General features: G+C 40.7%; 1 protein-coding gene across 1 annotated transcript; it reads right to left on the bottom strand.

The window, feature by feature from the left end:
- Positions 1-309: 309 nt before the first annotated feature.
- CAVIN2 (caveolae associated protein 2) lies at positions 310-15,830 on the bottom strand. Its single transcript, XM_052635616.1, has 2 exons — positions 15,231-15,830; positions 310-2,656 (listed from the first exon to the last, which is right to left on the bottom strand). The coding sequence occupies exons 1-2, from the start codon at positions 15,711-15,713 to the stop codon at positions 1,862-1,864; spliced, it is 1,278 nt and encodes a 425-aa protein (XP_052491576.1). The 5' UTR covers positions 15,714-15,830; the 3' UTR covers positions 310-1,861.
- Between the last annotated feature and the right edge of the window lie 1,932 nt (positions 15,831-17,762).

Raw genomic sequence — 17,762 nt, forward strand, 5'->3', positions numbered from 1 at the left:
AAATAGAACTATCAAATTCATCAGCTGCTACAATAAATTCAGATGCTCTCCAGAGCTGGCAAGGTGATGTCAAGAAAGTTAAACTTGAAGAATGAGTCTTGGATTTCTAAATGAGATCAGGGGAGAAAGAAAGCAGAGTTAATAGATGAAATCAAGACTGAAACAACCAACATTATGGCCTACATTTTGAAGAGAGGTTAATAATCAGTTCTTTCTGCTTGTTTTAAAATTGTTCCACCAAGAAACTGACATTGTTGTATGCTTTTTATTTTTTGTTTTATTTAGCCTTCTTCAACAGTCATTGTTAGTTCAACAGTATAACATATGGGGTACATTATTGCAAAATAAGGACATAGCTGTATCAGTTATGCCATTAGTACATTTGTTAATACTCTTCCTTTTATAAGGCAAAGCACAGTTTGTTAACACTGTTTCAGATTATCTATATTTATAAGATTACTAATAGTGAGTGGTATATACTTAAGGTAGGAAATCTGCTCTCTGATATAACTGTCTTTAAACTGTAATAGTCTTCTTAAAACATTACCATTCTGTAATTTTAAAAAAAGCAATATTTTAGTATAATGTTAGGCAATAGTAATAACTACCCTGTCTGAGTAAATGTGCACATACACATAAACACTAGCATACTTTAAGAAGTTAAGAAACATATTAATATTCTGTGAAAATATATAAATAAAATATGACCTGGAATGAAATTACTGTTATGTACAAAAAAAGGAAAACTAGAATCTTTCTCTTCCCAACTTGTTGATTCTAACAGCTTATAAACTTACATTACATTTGGAGTGCAAGGATTATTTCAAATTTGGAAAACAATAAAGAATAGTATGATTCAACTCCCTAAGAAAAGCAGTATGTATTGTTTGAAGATTAATGTTCATTCCAATGTTAAAGAGACATTCTTTTGAATTTCCTTAGAGAGGTACTTGTAGTGTCTTTTATGAAGGAAAAATGCACCTTTAACATAGTAAAATGTTTTTTACATTATTTGAAAATATTAGAAAATAAAAATATTGTGAAGATATAACATACTATTCCAATATATATGAGTTTCTTTAGTATTGTTATATAAGGAGTGAAATACTTGAACTAGTATTGTAAATATTTTACTTCTGAGCACATGCTTTTTTCTCTCTGTCTTCATTCTCTTTGGCATTCTTTGTTTCCTATTTCCCTATTTTCCAACTTCTCTTTAGTTTTTTCTAATAGTCCTGGCTTTTCTACATATCTTACTTCATTAGCTGAATGTCTTTCAATTTCATTTCACCCTCATTTTCAATAAACAGTGGTTTCTACTATGTGAATATCCAACTGAACTTGCTCTTCTAACTTTTTTCAGAAAGAAAAGTGTTTTCTTTCTGAAATATAGTTATCTCTTTAGCTTAAATACATATGTATATTATATAATCACACACTTGAAGAATATAGATTCACAGAGTTCTGTGGAAATTCAATATATTATTGATGCACTGTTCAGCAAGCTCATGAAATGACAAAAAAATGAATCATATTTCATAATTAGTGTCTTACATAGCCTCTGGTGATTCTGACTTAGCCGCATTGATCAGTGTTTTATGACTACTCCATTTCTTCTTCTGGGCAGTCTTGAGGACTACAGAAATGGAAGTTAAGGGTACATTAGAAGCATAGACCCTGACAGGCTGCCTTCATAATAAATCTTGGTCATGGTGTGCGTGCCTATTGTGGAGCAAGTGATGACTGCCTAGACAGTAACATGGTGTGAGCGGGGAGTGCTGGAGATGTGCAGGAGTTTGCTTCTAGGCTCTGGTCACCCACCTAGCTGAAAGCACAAGCTGGTTCACAGAGGGCTGTGCATTTAAGCAGTCTGGTCCACCTGGAGCACAGCTGGCTGCACTGGCTCCTCCTCTGATCGCTCTGCCTCGTGGGAGGCTAGCACATAGTCTCCTGCGTAGCGCACCTGCTGTGCCTGTTCCAGGACCACTGACTCCTCTTCTTCATCTTCCACAATAGTTAAGTCGACGTTGCTGTCCATGGCTGAGTCACTCCCTCTTGAGGCCGCCGTCCCAGCATCCCCCTCCGTGCTCTTCCCTTCCACCAGGGCACTGGTGAGGGACGCTTCGGAAAGACCCTCTGCAAATGAGCTCTCCTCGTAGTCATTGGCCATCTCACTGCTGGGCATGTCTTCTGATTTGGTCTCATTCTCTGCTGGGCTTTCTCCCTCTCGGATTTTCTTTCGCCCAAAAGTGAGAGGAGAGACCTTGAAGGGGGAGCTTTTCCCTGAGGATATTTTCTGGTGATTGGAAGTGAGAGATTTCTTAATCTTCTCTCTCCTCTCTACAGATACGATCTTTGTCCCCAGCTTGTTCATCTTCTTCTCAATGTTCTGGCGAGAAAATGCCTTTTTGAGGCTATCCACTTTCCGGAGACTGGATCTTTTTATTCTCTCTGCCCTGCTCTCTTCCATCTTCTCTTCTGCGCTGTCTTCCAGGGCCTCCTCGTCATGGGGCAATTCATCATCGGACGAGAGGTCCACTGTGTGCAGAGTTTCCTCCAGGGACTTGTTTTCATCAGCGTGCTCCCCTTCCTTCCCTTCCCCTGGGCTGGGAACTGGCTCTTTCACAAACACACTGGCAGGGATCTCATTTTCTTCCTGAAAAGATGGGCAGTGTAGATTTCATGTTAATAACACATGTCACAAATAGTACTGAACTGCTGTAATTTCTGTGTTATGTGTTTTTGGCATGACAGAAACCCAATGTCTGCGGCTTTAGCTTTCTAGATTATGAAGGTTCATTCTAAACTGATCAAGTCATTTGGCCTCAGGCTGGGTAAGGCCAAGGGTTGCCTGTTGGGAATATTATGAGGGCATCTGGCAAGGGCTCTATCAGTGACAGGCAGGGAGGGAAGTGGGCTGTGGTGCAGATAGACCAGGAAGCTGCCTAGATAAAGGAGCTAAAGTAAGTTACTGTGAACTCAGAAGGGCCTCTCTCCTACCCTCAGGCTCTATTCCTGCCAAAACCCACTGCAAAAGAGCCTGGAGGTCAAATTAGAAGATAAAAGTGAGGACTTCCCAGTTCTCGCCACTGCCCCTATCTTTTCCTCAAATGTTAGACACCAACATTTGTTTTAGACACCAGGTTCTATCCCCAGTTAGAAATCAAAAGAAAAGGTATAGTCAACCTTTGTATCTGTTTTAAAATGCACACTAATTTTTCTAATGGGGCTTCCCAGATGGCACTAGAGGTAAAGAATCAGCTTGCTGATGCAGGAGACATAAGAGATGTGGGTTCAATCCCTGGGTGGGGAAGATCCCCTGGAGGAGGGCAAGGCAACCCACTCCAGTATTCTTGCCTGGAGAATCCCAAGGACAGAGGAGCCTGGCAGGCTACAGTCCATAGTGTTGCAAGGTCAGACACAACTGAAGCAACTAAGCAGGCATAATTTTTCTAATGGCATAAATTTGGAGTCAAGGAAGGAAGGTACAGCCTTTCTGGGGACCCAACTCATGAAGCTCTGTGGTTTAGAACATCTTCTGTCAGCATTATAATGAGAGGTGATATACTATGGCCATTTCTGGAGTCATCGGGGGGACACATGCTGGTGGGTATAGCTTATCAAGCCTATCTGTTAAGTAGGACTTCCTTGGGCAAGAATACTTCAGCCCACCTAGAGTGAACAGAAAAACTCAGGAATCTGTTCCCCTCCCCTTATTCCCAGCACACCTCTTTTTCCAGCTTCTAGGTGTACAAGGATCTGCCTCTCATTAGGTCGCAGGGAGCAGAGCCTGAAAACTTGCCTCCAAAGTGCAAGGGAGATGGTTTTCCAGCATTGCAAAGCAAAGAGATTTCAGACAGCCTTGGAAGGCTGTCATACAGCAGAGGAAGCCCTTTGATTTTTATAGTTTTCTCTAAATATAGGACAATGAGAGCCAGCCAGCAAGGTGCCTTCACATTTTCACTGGGAGAAATGGCACTGTGGGCAGAACTTGTGGCAGGAGGCCTGAGTCTCAATCCTTGCTCTACTGTACAGTGGCTGGGAGGCCTTCAGCAAATAACTTAATCTCCTTGGGTCTCAGTTTCTTTCAAATGTGAGCAAGAGGATTTGCCCTAGATTAGCAGCTTTCAGACTGCATTCCCAAGTGTGTGAGGGGTTCTGCAAGAATGCTGAGGTGGGCCAGGCTCCAGAGCCCACTGCCAGCCGGGTTTGCAAGCCGAGTCTCAGTGTTACCTGGTTATATTGTGGACTGTCCAGTACACTTTCAGTTTGAAAAATAACTGGTTTAGTGAATTTATAAGTCTATGTGGGAGCTAAACTTCTTGCAAAGTGAAAGTGAAAGTGAAGTCGCTCAGTCGTGTCCGACTCTTTGCAACCCTGTGGACTGTAGCCCACCAGGCTCCTCTGTCCATGGGATTCTCCAGGCAAGAATGCTGGAGTGGGTTGCCATTTCCTTCTCCAGGGGATCTTCCTGACTCAGGGATCGAACCCAGGTCTCCTGCATTGCAGGCAGACACTTTACCCTCTGAGCCAGTTTATGTTAATGTTAAGAGCTTTCCTTCCCATTTGGCAATTTTGATTGATGGAAAAGTCAATAAAACTGGGGTTATGATCACAGATATGTTCTATGGGTGTATACCTTTAATTTCTCCCTACAAAGACTAAGTGAACTATGTTTTAATCTAGGGAAAATAAAAAATCCCTCTCCTTATTAACCACCAAGTAGTATAATTTCATTACTCTCTGAAAAGATACAGCCCCGTGTCTCCACTTTACACACACATACTCATAACAGAGTCCTTTCCACGCGTTGGTTAGAAACAAAGTTTTGGATAGAGCAGAAAGCGGGGCTGGTTGAAGAGACTCCTCGGTAGAATGAAGAAATCACAAACTCTGTTCCCCAGAGCTTTCCCCACACTCTCCCATGTTGAATATCACAGAATGTGTCAGAAACACAGTATAATAAAGTAAAAAACTGAAAGGTGCTCGGGATTCCCATGAGTCGTTTATAACATGGACCTTTACAGAGAGCAACTCTGCCATGTTACAAGTCTCAATTTGTCTCTTTCTCGTTGATGTGTATTCCCCGAGAGGGTGGGAACTTTTGTCTCTTGTTCACTGTTATGCCTCAGTGACTGGAGTAGTGCCTGACAGCTAGCAGCTATCTGTTGAATGAGTGTGTGTTGGGTGAGGAGGCTTCCTAAGAGGGCACGAGGATGGCTGGAGTGGAGCTTGCCCCTCTGTCGGACACTATGAAACAATGGACTTAGCTCTGTGTCTGGAAGGATGTTTGCTGACTGCTGCTGCCACTGGGAAAAGAGAAGAACCAGGCCTATGGGGCTTGATGGTTCTCATTTTTAAGGAAGGATTTTATTCTCAGTGGATGAGTAGCAGAGTACAGAAATAACTAGGGCTCTGATACTTAGTCCAGAAGCAAAATTACTTCTGGGATTTGACAAGAGGGTTGGGAAGGTTTGACAGGAGTTACTTGCAGGAAAGGAAGAAACCAAGAGCTCAGTGAAATGTTATTAAAAGTCCTTAGTGAAGAAGGCAGAAAGTCAGGTGGAAAACTGTAAAAATAAGCCTTGGTTACTAGATAAGAAGCACATTTTGTGTAGTATAATCTCAGGATAATCAAAAGATTTCTCTAATAACTTCCCTTTCTTCAACCTCCATAAAAGATGGACAAATTAATTGTACTTCTAAAAGACTTAAACTAATAATGTTTAATTTTTAATAGAGTATGATCTTCCCTGGTGGCTCACACGGTAAAGCGTCTGCCTACAATGCCTACCAGAGACCCGGGTTCAATCCCTGGGTTGGGAAGATCTCCTGGAGAAGGAAATGGCACCCCACTCCAGTACTCTTGCCTGGAAAATCCCATGAATGGTGGAACCTGGTAGGCTACAGTCCATGGGGTCACAAAGAGATGGACACAATTATGAAAGTCCTTAGTGAAGAAGGCAGAAAGTCAGGTGGAAAACTGTAAAAATAAGCCTTGGTTACTAGATAAGGAGTACATTTTGTGTAGTATAATCTCAGGATAATCAAAATATTTCTCTGATAACTTCCCTTTCCTCAACCTCCATAAAAGATGGGCAAATTAATTGTACTTCTAAAAGACTTAAACTAATAATATTTCATTTTTAATACAGTATAAATTTTATGGTCAAAAAAGCACAGTTAACTGTTGAGTCTTAGACTTTTGTCTCACTTATTTTGCGTCCTTTGAGGACAGTTTGGGAAAAGTCCATTATCAGGCGAATCAGAAGTCATCTGTTGGTAGATCACACTGCATGCATGAGGGCAGTTGAGGGAAGGTGGGAAACCCAATTGAATTCTTTCATACAATGCTGGGGAAAATTATACAAAAACTCTTTGATGCCAACTATGAAAGTAAACCTAGCAGATACAGACATAATCCAGAATGAGTTGGATGTGTCTTTATACAACTGGAAACAAGTGAGATATGTCTTCTTGGCCAACTGCTATGCTTCTGCTGTCATCTTAATTACTCAAGCGGTATTTTGTGTTCCGTCTACTGGACAGTGTTTATTTTATGACTTCTAGTTCTGTTCTGAAGGTCAGTCCTTTCCTTTCACACAGGAATTTGTGAACATCTAAGTATATTAGGTCTTACACTTTCATTATGTTTGTTTAGAAGCTGAAGAATGCTAACACTCTTCAAAATCTCTATTCTTTAATAAAATACATAGATGCATTTGACTATCAAGTAACTGTTAGAGTGGTGGAAATTCAACTTGAACTACAGACAGTGGCTCCTCTGTAACTGCATTGTTCCCCAGGTGTCCAGTCTTACCTGCTCACCTGTCCTTGTTTAGTCCCTAACATACATACCTCATGGGAACACGTGATATTTCACCTGCCTATGGGTGAGGTGATACTTCTGCCTTCAGACTCCTGCTGTAATGTTTTTAATCTATGTTCTCTTATATATTCTAAGATTGATGGCTCTTTCAAGAGAGAGGATCAAATATCATCCTCAATTCTGTCAATGTTTAACTATGCTGCTGCTGCTAAGTCGCTTCAGTCGTGTCCGACTCTGTACGACCCCAGAGATGGCAGCCCACCAGGCTCTGCTGTCCCTGGGATTCTCCAGGCAAGAACACTGGAGTGGGTTGCCATTTCCTTCTCCATTAACTATGCTAGTTACCTATATATTCACTTAGGGTTTGTGACTTCTGAACATGGCATTAAGAATCCCTTATGGGTTGTGTGGCTTCCATGGGTAGTTCTTCCTAGTAGAGGCCCCCAGTAGCAGTTGACTGTTTGCCTTGCAGATTTTTTTGCAAAAAGGTATGTAGCCCCACTGATGCAGCTGCTCCTGGTTCTGACCTTTTACAGGACCTTTGCTAAAGTGAAAAGCGTTAGTCGCACAGTTATGTTCGACCCTTTGTGACCCCATGGACTGTAGCCCACCAGGTTCCTCCGTGTATGGAATTCTCCAGAGAGGCATGCTGGAATGGGCCATCATTCAGTACACTTCTAACATATATGAATATTAATATTATTTGAATATGTTTTCATGCTTATACCGCGAAAGAGAAAAGGAGTGAAAAGAACTCTTGAGAAGTGGTATTTTTCCTTGCAGTTTCTCTTGTTTGCTGTTCATATTAATTCTTGTTAACTAATAGTCTCCATCTTGTATGTAGATATCAACACAGAGAACCTGGAAAACATGCTGGGCATTTCTTGCACTGATGCTCATGGAAGCAAAGTCTCTTTGCACATAAAAAATAGACACACACAACATTAAAGGAGAAGATTCTATGACTAGTGTTAGAAAAGGAAGCCTACAGTAAGTCATTTAAAAGCTTGAATAGGCAGTTTGCTCTCCTGTCACTAACATCTTTTTCATTGTTAGGAAACAACAAAGGTGGTTACATTCCCACAGGGATGTGGTGGCATCCTGGAGGGATATGAGGACCATAAATTTGTGTCCATGGAATGTTTTATCCAATAATCTCTAAATACTAGTTATTAAAATGGAACTATGCCCACCTGACATTCTGATTTATAGGTCTCTTTTACACATTGATGGTTTTCTCCGATTTGTGTTTCTGGAGGTATAGATTGCCAAGTGGATAAAGCCATTGATTAGAACTGCACCCCTAAGGCAGCTGTCAGTGGAATCAGCAAGTCATAAGAATAAAATGCATTAGTTATAATCCCTGAGCAGTCTTTCACATTCTTGAGGATTTAAAAGTTTCATTATTTTTCAGTGTTATCAAGGGTTCAATTCTTTTTTAAGATCACACTAGTTAGGTGTTTTTTGTTGTACACAAAAACCCACAAAACAAAAAACAAACCACACTGAATTATTTAAAAGCTCTTGTAGAAAACCTGGTAAACATGAACTTTGCCATAGTGAGATTATAGTGTTTGTTTTCACTCATTTCATAATTCAATTATAATTTATATTATTAATCAAATGAAACCTTGCTAGTCACTTTGTTTCTGAGGGCCTCTGCTCCTTTGATATAAAATGAGGTTAAACTAAATGATTATTGAGGTGCTGGTGGCTCAGATGGTCAAATGTCTGCCCACAATGTGGGAGACCTGGGTTCGATCCCTGGGTTGGGAAAATCCCCTGGAGAAGGAAATGGCAACCCACTGCAGTACTCTTGCCTAGAAAATTCCATGTATGGAGAAGTCTGGTGGGCTACAGTCCATAGGGTTGCAAAGTGTTGAACATGACTGAGCGACTTCACTTTCTAGCTCTGAAATACTTGATTCTGTGATATTAACTTAAGTCTCATAAAAAACTTGTTCACACATTGCAAAAGTGATCTCACAGGTACAAATGCCAAACTTTTTTTTTTTTTCATTCAAGAATCAAAACTGTAGGACCTGAGTTGCATTGGAGAACATTTATTATTTGTTCAAACAGATACAGATTACAAAACAACAGAGGGGGCAACATTTACTTGGAAGCCTTGCATCTGAGAATCTAGACTTTTAATATATGAGAGAAGTAATGATCTTTTTGAAGAAATACTAACAATAATCAGTTATTTGTTTAAAATGCCTGAGACAATGCTGGCATTCAGTAAGTGTAAATTATAACATAAAAACTAGTGTTTTGTTTATCTCTTCAACTAAAGGTCACTGGATAATTAGCATATCAAAACCAAAATCCTCTTATTGGAATATTAATCAATGTGATATAAACATAGTGAGTTGTCATATAAATGTGGCTTTGATTACCTATATGTTCATTGCTTCTGAGTCTGTAATAAATTAACGGCTTTCAGAACAGTGGCTTTGGATGAAGTATAGTCTATAAAAAAGTCAGTTAAAATAGTCTGAAGATGTTATAATTTTAGCACCTTTCTAAAATTCTGTTCTTATCAAAGGAACCCAAATGATGAATATTTGAACACATTTTTAGTCTTGGTTCTCCATGAATATACTCATAGTAAATATCTAACTTTTACTCTTTTCACCCAGTTTCACAATTTTATGTGGATGAAAGTGTAAACTGTTCATGAGTACTCTCATTTTGTTCCCTGGATTTGAAATCATTCCCAGACTGCTTTTTCAAATAATCATTACTAGAACTTTAAGAGGCCTTAAGTGAGTATCACACCCTCAGGGCCAGTTACTGTGAAATTCTAGTCTCTTCAATCAACAGAGAAAATTTCCTCTTAACTGTAAATACACTGATTTTCTGTACAGATTTTATTTTTAGTAAAAGATACCTATGCACTTACAAGCAAAGTATTAGCCTTATTAGTCTTTACCATTTGCTTTATGATCAGCAACCCCAGTGAGTCTTATTTCATTTATACCAGCTTCTGTCACAGTATTTTGAATTCAAACATAGATCTTAACCTGTTATTTTTAAAAAATATAAAAAGGGAAGCTGCTAAATTTAACAGGGATTTTACAATTTATTTTATTGCTCAAAAGGAGATGAATTTTCTCCAGTTTTAGATTCTACTGGTTATAATTTGAAGTAATTGCTAATGCATGAGAGGCTTAACAGCTACAACAATGTTGTAAGTTCAGCACAGACTTAAATGACTTTTTAAATAGGAAAAATTTCAGAATTAAAAAAAAATGCTAATATATAAGTATCTAGTAGATCAACAAACCAACCAACCAAAAGGCACCAACAGATTTTAGACAACATAACAGGACTTCACAAACTGGAAACATAATCTTCTAAACACTACAAGACTGAATGTGTTCTGGTCAGATGACAGATTTTTTTCCCTCACTCTTACTTTTACATTAATTTTTTTTTGTCTGAAACCAGAAAAGCAATGGATTTAATAAGGGAAAGTCTAGCATAGGGGTCAAGTAGACCAAAAGTGACAAACACCTTCAAGACCTGAAGTGGTGCCTGGTACAGTCTCTGCCCTCCTCACTCTTCAGGTCTAGAAAGTATCTACCCTATGCCCCAGCACAGTGAGGACTATGTGGCTACTACAAGAGTGTATTTAGAGTAGGCCCTCTGGGCAGAGGCCTGTGCTCTTCAAGGATTTTGCTTTCTTTTGCTCTGGTGGTAACTGATTTCACCAAGGCAGTTGTTATACAATGTATGGCAAGGAGTGGGAGTGAGTAAATGAATGTGTGTGTGTGTGTGTAGCTTTTAATAAATAGCACATAAAAAAGCAAAAGCATAGCTGTTTGCAGATCCTAGGTAGGGTGGGATCAGTTTCTTACTAAAAAGCCATATTTCTAACCAGCACAATATAGCCACCTCTCCATGAAAATGTATTTCAGATCCACCCAGGAAGAGCTTCTATTCTTTGAGCTCTTACACCATGACAGTCACTAACCATTTTGAATATGTTAATCCACTTATTTTTCACCCTATGAGAAAGAGATGTGGGAAGAAACATTAATATTTAAGAGCACATATTTTGGAATCAATTAAACATGAGGTTAAATTCCAGCTTCATCACTGCTTACTAAATAACTTCAGACAAGATGTAAGCATCTCTGAATCTCAGCATCCTCATCTGTAAATTGGGGCAACTGAGATAAATGACAGAAAGATGCTTAGCAGATTCTGCAGGGCTTATTAAGAGCTCAAAATACTTTTGCTCTTATTAATATATTCAAATATTAATAAGATGTATAGATGAGGGAAAAGCTAGAAAATGTGCATGCTGCTGCTGCTGCTGCTGCTAAGTCGCTTTAGTTGTGTCTGACTCTGTGCAACCCCCTAGACAGCAGCCCACCAGGCTCCCTCATCCCTGGGATTCTCTAGGCAAAAATACTGGAGTGGGTTGCCATTTCCTTCTCCAATGCATGAAAATGAAAAGTCAAAGTGAAGTCACTCAGTCGTGTCCAACTCTTTGCGACCCCATGGACTGCAGCCTACCAGGCTCCTCCGTCCATGGGATTTTCCAGGCAAGAGTACTGGAGTGGGGTGCCATTGCCTTCTCCAGAAAATGTGCATAAGAGCACATAATTGACCAGCAGTGAAACTAGGATTTGAAACAGTGTCTGTACGACAAAATGTATCTTTTTTCAACCCCTATACTGGACCACTCTATAACACAACTTATATCCATTGGCATAATGAATATAGTAATATAAGAACTGAAATATATATAATAATTTACTACTCTAAAACCCCCTACTTTATTTTTTTTCTAGTCACTGCAGTCAATTTTATTTTTTAATATTTTTTAATTTATTTTTTAAAAATAAGTTTATTTATTTTAATTGGAGGTTAATTACTTTACAATACTGGTTTTGCAACACATCAACATGAATCCGCCACAGGTAAACACTGTGGAGTTCCCCATCCTGAACCCTGCTCCCTCCTCCCTCCCCATACCATCCCTCTGGGTTGTCTCAGTGCACCAGCCCCAAGCATCCAGTATCATGCATCGAACCTGGACTGGCGATTCATTTCATAGATGATATTATACATGTTTCAATGCCATTCTCCCAAATCATCCCACCCTCGCCCTCTCCCACAGAGTCCAAAAGACTGTTCTATACTTCTGTGTCTCTTTCGCTGTCTTGCATACAGGGTTATCATCACCATCTTTCTAAATTCCATATATATGCGTTAGTATACTGTATTGGTGTTTTTCTTTCTGGCTTGCTTCATTCTGTATAATAGGCTCCAGTTTCATCCACCTCATTAGAACTGATTCAAATGTACTCTTTTTAATGGCTGTGTAATACTCTTTGTGTATATGTACCACAGCTTTCTTATCCATTCATCTGCTGATGGACCTCTAGGTTGCTTCCATGTCCTGGCTATTATAAACAGTGCTGCAATGAACATTGGGGTACATGTGTCTCTTTCCATTCTGGTTTCCTCAGTGTGTATGCCCAAGGAATCGCCACACTGTTCTCCATAGTGGCTGTACTAGTTTGCATTCCCACCAATAGTGTAAGAGGGTTCCCTTTTCTCCACACCCTCTCCAGCATTTATTGCTTGTAGACTTTTGGATTGCAGCCATTCTGACTGGTGTGAAATGGTACCTCATTGTGGTCTTGATTTGCATTTTTCTGATAATGAGTGATGTTGAGCATCTTTTCATGTGTTTGTTAGCCATCTGTATATTTTCTTTGGAGAGATGTCTATTTAGTTCTTTGGCCCATTTTTTGATTGGGTCGTTTATTTTTCTGGAATTGAGCTTCATGAGTTGCTTGTATATTTTTGAGATTAGTTGTTTGTCAGTTGCTTCATTTGCTATTATTTTCTCCCATTCTGAAGGCTGTCTTTTCACCTTGCTTATAGTTTCCTTTGTTGTGCAGAAGGTTTTAATTTTAATTAGATCCCATTTGTTTATTTTTGCTTTTATAAGCTGTGGTACATATATACAATGGAGAATTACTCAGCCATTAAAAAGAATACATTTGAATCAGTTCTAATGAGGTGGATGAAACTGGATCCGATTATACAGAGTGAAGTAAGCCAGAAAAAAAACACCAATACAGTATACTAACACATATACATGGAATTTTAAAAGATGGTAACGATAACACTGTATGCAAGACAGCGAAAGAGACACAGATGTATAGAACTGACTTTTGGACTCTGTGGGAGAGGGAGAAGGTGGGATGCTTTGGGAGAATGGCATTGAAACATGTGTAATATCATGTAAGAAATGAATTGCCAGTCTAGGTTCGATGCAGGATACAGGATGCTTGGGGCTGGTGCACTGGGATGACCCAGAGAGATGGTATGGGGAGGGAGGTGGGAGGGGGGTTCAGGATTGGGAACTCATGTACACCCGTGGCAGATTCATGTTGATATATGGCAAAACCAATACAGTATTGTAAAGTAAAAAAAAAAAAAAAAAGTCCTTGGGGGCTGTCTGCTAAGAGGCTCTGAATGGAGCTGAACACACTCCTTTGGATTCTTGTAGCCTCTACAATGGTCTTGAGCCTGTTTCACCTCATCCTCACTCTATGGAGAAATCCTATAATTTCTGGTGGCAATTTTACACCTATCAATCCACTGTGACAAAAAGACCATGGCAGGGCTTCACCAGCAGGACATGTTTTTAAGTTTCCGATAGTTGTTTTTTTTTCCAAATGTTATATTTACAGTTCCCTTGAAATTTTTAGTTACTTATCTTCCCCCATCCCTCCCTCCAGCACCCGCAGAACATCCGTGGCAAAACAAAACAAAAACTGATCCCAGCATATTGTGATTTCCTCTACTAGATAAATAATTTCTTGTTTTTCCTCCTTCACTGAGGGATAGGACAAGAGATAATCTCTCTGATTCATACTGGAAGGAGGGAAATTTCCTTTGATGATTCAGATTTAAACAGGTGTGTACATGTTTGGTTTTGTTTGGAGATCAGTATTTAATTTAGAAATGCCTTGAGAGTTGAGATTTATAATATCTTTCAGGCTAATAATATAGGGATCTTGTTTGACTTGGGAAAGGCAGTTACCATATCTCTCTTCAGTTCATCTGGTGCATGAAAAGCTATTTCATTTGCATTAAAAGCTAAAAAATTTCCGGACCGCAAAAGCCTGCAAGGTATAGGAGGACATCAGCTGCCTGAAGCTTTATAACATCAAGCGTAGTTTGGGGAGGACAAAAAAGCAGCGAGATGAGTCTTTCTTTCCTTTTATGGAGGAAGGGGGCTTAGGTTCTGACTTGGCAGAGCAGATTCATTTAGAAAAAGAAGGCTCCCTCGGTTTAAATTCCAGTTTCTAAATCTCTTTGGGGAGATGAAGGCTCTTCTTGTGTGCCTTTCACAATCAAACAGTTGGTTATAGCCTCGCCCCTCCATGGCTTTGAAATCCTCTCCTATTCACATGGTCACAACTAGACAGCCCTGGGGCAGGGATGGCAGTTGCTTCCTGGGCTCTGCACTGGCTGGGTTCCACCGGGCGGAAGGGCTTCCAGCATTAGGCAGGGCTGCCCTTGGATTGACAAATGCCCACTACTTGGCGGAACAACAGCCCCAGGCAACCTCCCTGTCCCCAAATAGCCTTTTGCTACATTAATTGCATTATTGAGGCATTAAAAAAATTAAGTGGCCTTTTTATTTCAAGGCAACCATTTGAAGAAGAAAATATTCTTTGTAACTATTTTACTTTACAGTTATGGTCTCTCTGAGTAATGACAAGCATATCTAGCATGTGTGTAGAGTTATGCTCTATAGTTTTAGCGCATCATTTGCTAGAAAAGAGTGCAACAAGATTATTTTGTCCAAAAGTCTTAATAGGAAGAGGCTAGTTCATTTCTCATGGAATCAGTCATCAATACTTAGTTCCCCAAACACTGGTGACCTTTGGACAAAGGGATGCTTTAAAAAAGTTATAAATTTGACTTGTTGCTTAAAAAAAACAACTTACATGACCCCCTCATTTCCACAAAGAGTTAATAAACAGCCGCTGAATTAATTTGCCCTGTCCAACTAACAGCTGCAGTCAGAGCCCCACGTTCACAATGCAGAGACAAGTGAATTCGACTAGGGTGCTTGCACCTCCTCACCTTCCCAGCCTGTACGGAGTGCATCCACTTGCTCTTGACAAATGACTCCACCCTGCTAACTCATGAGGCACCGGCCTTGGGTTTAGGCTGCAGTTATCCGGGAAATTCCCACCCTCCGTGTGCAGATTTCACAGGCAGAGAGGACAATGCCTTGTGTGTGTGTGTGATCTCTGACAGGCAGGACAGATGTACAAATGGCTGGGAGAGCCAGGCAGACTGAGTTCTTGGATGCTGAGGAGGCCCAGCTGGGTGGGAGGAGAGCAGGGGCACTGACCTGGAAGATGAGCACTTTGAAGTGGTTGCGCCGGAGGAGCTGGGCGTGGTTGTTTTCCAGACGCTTCACCTGCGCACTCTGCCTCTCCATACGCTCCTTGACCGCACGCGTGTGCGCGCTAACCTTGCGCGACTTCTCCAGCAGCTTGCTCACCGTGTTGCTGGTGGAGGCCTGGTACTTGGAGAGCTTGGTGAGGTCGTTCTGGATACCCTTCACCGAGCCCTCCAGGCTGATCTGCCGCTGCTCCATCTTATGCTGGTTCTCCTGCACGGCGTCTAGCATGTTCACCAGTTTGTCCAGGAGCGTGAGCACCGTGACAGCGTTCACCTGCGAGTTGTCCCGGATGGCTTCCTCCGGGCTCCCCAGATGCAGGCTGGGGCTCGGCGTGGAGGACGGCACCGGACTGGAGCTGGCCGGCTTCTCCGGCCGCATGTTGGGACCTGGGTGCTGGAACTTTTCAGCTTGTACAGCGTCCTCCCCCATGGCTCCTGCACAGGTGGGCACTTTCCTCTGGCCCCGGTGAGAAGGACTGGTGGTGAGAAGAACCAGCTCGCCCTCGGGTTTGAGCTCGGAGCACCGCTCTCTAGGACTGGCAGAGGTTCAGACAGTCAACAACTGGCTACACTGATGAGGGGAACCGCATTCCAGCTGCTCTTAAAAGACCTACTCCACCCAGTGGGAGGCGAAGGATACAGAACTGAGAACCACTCAGGGTTCAGAGGCATGCACACAGCTTCCTAATCGCGTTCTCCTTGGCACAGGACACTTTCCTGCAGGTTTAGCTTTTCTTTCCTGTGCCTCTTCCTTTTTAAGAATAAGTTCAATGTCATATTTCACTCCTGACTTCATCTAGAGGCGGAGAAAAACATGCTAATTTGGCCCAGGGCCACAGCCTCCAATTGGCTAAAGCTAGTAAACTTTTCTCTGGCAGCTATGCTATGTATGCTGCAGAGTGCCTGTTTTTTTTTTTTTTTCCTGGATGCAAGTTTTTGTAATGGAAAGTATTGTTTGCCTTTGCCCTGGAACAGACTGATGGGCTTCAGAATGCCTGGTGTCCACGGAAAGAGGCCAAATTTAAAGGGTACTTGCAGTCAAGCCCGTAGTGTTGGTTTTTAATTTTCAAAGGGATAGAAGTAACTGATTAAGACAAGAACAGCCCAGTTCTTCCTCTTGCAATTGGAGATGCAAGATAAAATGAAAGAGACTGAAATTCAGGGATGTTAAAGCATCCAATCCTGTTATGGACAGTTATCATGTAATATAGATGGGAACTTTTTTGAATAACTACTTTAAACAGTTTCTTATGAGAAGTAAAATTGAAACAGGAAAAGCCAAATAAAAAAGGTGTGGTCTGTTTAAGAACCTACCATGCTGATTTATTGTAACTAATTTTGAATCAGGGTGGAGAGGTTTTCTCAAATGCCCACCTCTGCAAGGCATTTATTGATACATGCCCAGAAGTACGACTCTCAGGCAGGTTGAGTTGGAGTTTCTGAAGTATTTCTAATGTTTGACATTTCCAAATTCCTGCTCAGTGAAGTGGCACACCTGTTCTGAAAAGTCACCCTGCTCAGCTGAGCCCTTGGGACATGGGGCTTATTTCCTGAAACGACTTTACATGCTTGAATTGGTTTTAAATGTATCCTGCCTTTGAAAGAGCTTTAGCAGAAAGTTTGTAATAGGCCTTCTATGAACAGTTTTGAGAACAAATGCCAGCTGATTTGGGGGCAGGGATTGATAATGGATAAAGTGTCATTCTTCAGTGGCAGCATCTACATGTGAGCCAGTCAGTCAGTAGGTCATTCATTGTCACATTTATTGAACACGTGAGTTCACACTATCTGCTCAGTTCTTTGCTTGGTGAACTGTCTAGAGGATACTCAAGTGGTCTAAGACCCTGTCCTCAGTGCATATGCCTGCTAAGTAGGGAGATGAATCAAAGATTTACAGAGGCCCCCAATTTTCTTCAGAAAATTGGTATCCCCCAAACCCACTTAAATCGAATCTTTTAAAAATAGGGAGGAAAAAAGTGAAAACATTTGGTTGAGACATTATCTTTTAAAAATGTAAGAAAATTATTAAAATTGATTTGCCTTACATTTAACAAAATTTAGTTGGTCGGTGATGTGTTAAATATTAGAACAAAAGCTGAATCAAGTGTTGATTTTGAGAAGCATAATTTTCTAACAAAATTATATGGTATCATGATACAATATCCTTTTTACATTTGACTTCTGTGGGCAAATCATAAAGAGGGTCATTATTGCAAAAATATTTGAGGGCTTCATCAATTTTCCAAGAGCCTCTCTTGAATTTTGACATTCTAATCATTCCCTTTTGAGGCAGTTACTGTGCCATCATCTGTATGAATTTTTTTCTTCTACAAATGTTAACTATTCCAGCTGCTGATTCTCATTTCCCAGAAGAGTTGCCCACAATTCAAGGGCTTCTCTAATGTTACCTTCATCAACTTCATGATTTCTTAACATGTTTTGAAAGATCTGCAATTTCATGCTATAATCACTTTGCCCT

This window comes from Budorcas taxicolor, chromosome 2, assembly GCF_023091745.1.
Source record: "Budorcas taxicolor isolate Tak-1 chromosome 2, Takin1.1, whole genome shotgun sequence".
Classification (NCBI taxonomy): Eukaryota; Metazoa; Chordata; class Mammalia; order Artiodactyla; family Bovidae; genus Budorcas; species Budorcas taxicolor.

Coding starts and splice junctions, on each gene's coding strand:
- CAVIN2 (XM_052635616.1), bottom strand. CDS start 15,713: ATGGGGGAGGACGCTGTACAAGCTGAAAAGTTCCAGCACCCAGGTCCC. Junction 2,657..15,230: donor TCAAAGTGCTCATCTTCCAG/GTCAGTGCCCCT, acceptor CCATCTTTTCAG/GAAGAAAATGAGATCCCTGC.